General features: G+C 44.8%; 1 protein-coding gene across 1 annotated transcript; it reads left to right on the top strand.

Moving 5' to 3' along the window:
* The first annotated feature begins 2915 nt into the window (after positions 1 to 2915).
* FIGN (fidgetin, microtubule severing factor) lies at positions 2916 to 5259 on the top strand. The gene has a single exon (XM_008138626.3). The coding sequence runs from the start codon at positions 2924 to 2926 to the stop codon at positions 5168 to 5170; it is 2247 nt and encodes a 748-aa protein (XP_008136848.2). The 5' UTR covers positions 2916 to 2923; the 3' UTR covers positions 5171 to 5259.
* Positions 5260 to 5468: the final 209 nt, after the last annotated feature.

Here is a 5468-nt window from a genome sequence, read left to right as displayed (position 1 = left end):
GTTTTTTACAGTGAGCATTTTAAAAATCATTTTTGTTATGTATGTGTGTTAACTCATGATAACTATGGCTTACCTCAGCTCACTGAAAGGAAACCAGGCCGTTTAACACGCGTGTTGTGTTGTGTGGTGTGGTGTTGTGTTGTGGTGCACTTGTAGTAAATCCCGTTGCCTGGACTCCTAAATTATTTTCTGAAACCTTGTTTCAAGACATTTATTTAAATGTTTCTTCTGTATCAGTCTAATCAAAGTCTTACTCATAGCATATGTGTATTCTTATGTTCTCAACTCCGTATTTTGATAGTCTGAACGAAAAAAAAAAAAATCCTAATAGAAATTCCCTGGAAATAATTTACAGGACTAATGAATTTGTAGGTCTTTTAGACAGCTCTCCATTACCGTCACATTAATATTCTCTCCTTCTTATAAGGCTTGAAGTAAATCCCATGACACTAGAAGAATTTAGATACTGATTACTTGCGATTGGTTCCTGGTGATTTGCTCTTAATAATTTCCAGTTGAATTTAATGAAAGTATGATTCCTGAAATGCTGCTTCATTAAAATTGCATATTTTCCTCTTTAAGTATGGTTTCGATCATTTCACCCGTTTTGTGGTATGTTTTCCTCTCCCTTAAAAAATAACGATTGAGAAAACAGAAACAATTAAGAATATCACTTTAGTTTTTCCTAGAATTCACACCAAGTTCCTCAGAGTGAAATGACACAAGCTGTATTTCATCCAGATTTACAATTTATTTATTTATTATTTTACTTTATTATTTTGCAATTTGATGAGATTGTTTCTAAAAGACAGACTTTGAAAAGAGGGAAAGTGAAGAAGGAATCTGTTGCGTGTACAAGAGGTCTTTAGTAGCAAAGTCTTTAGTATTTTTACTAGAAAAATTGGTAAAGCTTGATTAAGTTATGCTGTGCAGCTTTCAGACTTAATTTAACTGAGATGGTGATTTGCAAATGAATATCTACATGGATCCTTTTAAAAAATCCAAATGCAAATGAGTACAACTGTGGTAAAATATATTTGCAAATGAATCCTGTTGCTTTATTCATTTATTGTGTAATTACTGCAATCCTTCCTACCTTGTTTTCAGTATTTTTTAATCATTAAGTTGGAAGCATGACAGCAGTGCCAGCCCTGGCATGATTCTCTTTGACTAAAACCTTGTAAATTAACACAATTAGCACAGCATCATCCCGCTAATTAACTTCCAGTGTCTGGTGCAATGGTTTTGCAAACAAGGAAGAGGGAGTCAGAAGGGAATCAACATGCCATTCTGTTACCAAACTCTGTGCTATGTTCAGTTTTGCTCAGTAAGTCAAAGCTGGCTGTGTCAGAAGCCAGTCAGGCAATGAAGAGCTAAAGGGTTTGGAGGAAGAAAGCAGAGGCGGATAGGAGCTGTCAAAATAGGCTGGGAAATTCAGAGGAGAGCTGATGCCACAGAAGCTTCATTTAGACCAGGCCTCCTTCTTATCAAGGAATCTCTGCCAGAGGGCACAAGACAGTTTGCAAAATTCACTTTGGGTAATACAAAGGAGATTAAGGAGGCCTGCTTAATACAGCTGAACCAGACTAGCAAGTGTTCCAAGGAAGCAGAGATGAGGATGGGATGAGCCGGCACTGGGAAATAGAACAGGGTTCCAGTGCTCTTCTGTCACTAACTGCATGTGAGTCCTCGGGGGTGCATTATGAATCCCTTTGGGTGTGAGAAGGTAAAGTCTAAGGTCTTTTTTAAAGTGTAAAATTCAAATGATTCTGATTCTGACTGCTTAGCATTTTCTTTCAAATGAGAAAACACTCTTGTTTTATACTTTAATACATAGTCACCTTGCTTCAGTTAGTAATCTAACAGATGCTATAATTACCCATAGCATCCCATTACAGAGTTGTACTATTCCAATTTCTGCCACACACCGCTTCCCATGGAAATGTAGAGTTAGAAGCCAGACCCTCTTATTCTCTCTCTATTCTTATCTCCCTGTTCACCTCTCTCTCTAGAGAGAGAGAGAGACAGAGAATCTTCTCTCCTCTTAGTAGCTTGGAGGCTCTAAGGCAGAGAGAAGGATTATAAGAGAAGGAGGGAGAATGCTAGCTAGAAGACCGACAGACAAGTGATGCCTGTATCTTTTTTCCAGGGGCTCAACAACAGAACTGAGAGGCAGAAAGGAGCCAGTTGTAATTCATACCGAGTTGTAGGCTTTGTGCGATGCAAGCGATGAAGCGCTGCCTGGGAGATTGCTTGGCTGCACTCCACGAAACAGATTTGAAGCTGTCGTGGACCACTTTAGATGAGAGTTGGATTATGGAATGACCTGCTATGTCTGTGTCATATTGTTCTGTGCTGGGAGCATTATGCTGTGCTAACTAGGTGTTCAGTACCAAATAAGAGAGGTATCCTAGATGTGATCTGTCAGCTGTGTCTCATTTTTATATTGGCTAAAATATAAAACAGAAACTGTGATGTGAAGAGACGGAATAGCTAGATATTGCACATTAATACAATCACTTGCTAGATATTTAAAATGGGTGCATATTTTATTGTAAGAACCTATGATTGAATGCTCACTTGGCAGGAATGTGTGTGTACATATATATATGTGTTTCTCTGTGTGTAGCAAGTGACTTAATAGGCTTAACAGAAATACATTTGCTTATGAGTTAAAAATGGGGGAAAAGTTAGGTCTTCTACCGAGTTTTCATTCAAATTCAGTTTATTGTTTTTTATACAGGGCTGAAATTCAATCCATTTTAAAGTGTGCATGTTATAGAGATTATGACAGATATTATAAACTGGGGGAAATACTTTATAATGTTGATATTGTTGGTAGAAAATTATAGGTAACAAAAGAAGTTCTGATGAGTATCTAAGTAACTTAACTTTCCCCCCACCCCCATCCTTAGGCTTGAAGATGCAGTGGACGCCGGAGCATGCCCAGTGGCCAGAACAGCACTTTGACATCACCTCGACCACTCGGTCTCCTGCCCACAAAGTCGAAGCCTACAGAGGTCATTTGCAGCGCACCTATCAGTATGCCTGGGCAAATGACGACATATCTGCTCTGACTGCATCCAACCTGCTAAAAAAATATGCCGAGAAGTATTCTGGCATTTTGGAGGGCCCTGTGGACCGACCTGTACTCAGCAACTACTCAGACACACCGTCGGGCCTCGTGAATGGTCGGAAAAACGAAAACGAACCCTGGCAGCCGTCCTTGAATTCAGAAGCTGTTTATCCCATGAACTGTGTCCCGGACGTTATCACTGCCAGCAAAGCTGGAGTCAGTTCAGCCCTCCCTCCAGCAGATGTCTCTGCAAGTATAGGGAGCTCTCCTGGGGTGGCCAGCAACCTGACAGAACCCAGTTATTCCAGTAGTACCTGTGGAAGCCACACTGTACCTAGTCTTCATGCAGGGCTCCCGTCTCAGGAATATGCCCCCGGATACAACGGATCTTATTTGCATTCTACGTACAGTGGCCAACCAGCACCTGCACTTCCTTCGCCTCATCCATCTCCTTTGCATAGTTCTGGGCTCCTGCAGCCGCCACCGCCGCCGCCTCCGCCACCAGCCCTGGTCCCAGGCTACAACGGGACTTCTAACCTCTCCGGTTATAGCTACCCCTCGGCTAGCTATCCCCCTCAGACTGCTGTGGGGTCTGGTTACAGCCCCGGGGGGGCGCCCCCTCCTCCTTCAGCATACCTGCCTTCAGGAATTCCTGCTCCTACCCCTCTGCCCCCTACCACTGTTCCTGGCTACACCTACCAGGGTCACGGTTTGACCCCTATCGCACCCTCGGCCCTGACAAACAGTTCGGCGAGCTCTCTCAAAAGAAAAGCTTTCTATATGGCAGGGCAGGGCGATATGGACTCCAGTTACGGAAATTACAGCTACGGCCAACAGAGATCCACGCAGAGTCCTATGTACAGAATGCCCGACAACAGCATTTCCAACTCAGGTCGGGGGAACGGCTTCGACAGAAGTGCTGAAGCGTCATCCTTAGCATTTAAGCCAACGAAGCAGCTCATGTCCTCCGAACAGCAAAGAAAATTCAGCAGCCAGTCCAGCCGGGCTCTGACCCCACCTTCCTACGGCACCGCTAAAAACTCCCTGGGCTCCAGACCCAGCGAACCCTTTGGGAAGTACACGTCGCCCGTAATGAGCGAGCATGGGGACGAGCACCGGCAGCTCCTCTCGCACCCCATGCAAGGCCCTGGGCTCCGTGCAGCTACCTCATCCAACCACTCCGTGGACGAGCAACTGAAGAATACTGACACACACCTCATTGACCTGGTCACCGACGAGATCATCACCCAAGGACCGCCCGTGGACTGGGGTGACATTGCCGGTCTGGACCTGGTAAAGGCTGTCATTAAGGAGGAGGTTTTATGGCCAGTGTTGAGGTCCGATGCGTTCAGTGGACTGACGGCCTTACCTCGGAGCATCCTTTTATTTGGACCTCGGGGAACAGGCAAAACATTATTGGGCAGATGCATAGCTAGTCAGCTGGGGGCCACATTTTTCAAAATCGCTGGCTCTGGACTAGTTGCCAAGTGGCTAGGAGAAGCCGAGAAAATTATCCACGCCTCCTTCCTGGTGGCCAGGTGCCGCCAGCCCTCCGTGATTTTTGTCAGTGACATTGACCTGCTTCTGTCCTCTCCAGTGAGCGAGGAGCACAGTCCGGTCAGTCGGATGAGAACCGAATTTCTGATGCAGCTGGACACTGTACTAACATCGGCTGAGGACCAAATCGTAGTAATTTGTGCCACCAGTAAACCCGAGGAAATAGATGAATCTCTTCGGAGGTACTTCATGAAACGACTTTTAATCCCACTTCCTGACAGCACAGCGAGGCACCAGATAATAGTACAACTGCTCTCACAGCACAATTACTGTCTCAATGAAAAGGAGTTTGCACTGCTCGTCCAGCGCACAGAAGGCTTTTCTGGACTCGACGTGGCTCATTTGTGTCAGGAAGCGGCGGTGGGCCCCCTCCACGCCATGCCGGCCACAGACCTTTCAGCCATTATGCCCAGCCAGTTGAGGCCCGTTACATATCAAGACTTTGAAAATGCTTTCTGCAAGATTCAGCCTAGCATATCTCAAAAAGAGCTTGATATGTATGTTGAGTGGAACAAAATGTTTGGTTGCAGTCAGTGATAACTTCTTTTAAAAAGTGTAATGAATGTTGGCACACACACATAAAACCTGCTACATAGGGTATAGAGCCCCTTTCCAGTAGTGTTTAAATCGCAAAGGGTACTGGGGAAGATGATGATTAAGTTGCATCTTTAGCGTCAGGGTAGATTTGGAGGGGAAAAAATGCATCGAATGAGAGCATCTGATTTGAAAGCCCCAGATGACGGAAAGCATCTGTGGATGCTCAGTTCGGCTCAAGCTAGACAACTCTCACCAAGGAGCAAGGTGCAAGTGTGTTGACTTCGGAAGGACATGAACC

The sequence above is a fragment of the Eptesicus fuscus genome, chromosome 11, assembly GCF_027574615.1.
Source record: "Eptesicus fuscus isolate TK198812 chromosome 11, DD_ASM_mEF_20220401, whole genome shotgun sequence".
NCBI lineage: Eukaryota > Metazoa > Chordata > Mammalia > Chiroptera > Vespertilionidae > Eptesicus > Eptesicus fuscus.
The sequence above is the reverse complement of the archived record's forward strand: the minus strand, read 5'-3'. Positions and strand labels throughout refer to the sequence as shown.

What these genes read in the sequence shown, in the direction of transcription:
- FIGN (XM_008138626.3), top strand. Translation starts at nt 2,924, where the DNA reads ATGCAGTGGACGCCGGAGCATGCCCAGTGGCCAGAACAGCACTTTGAC.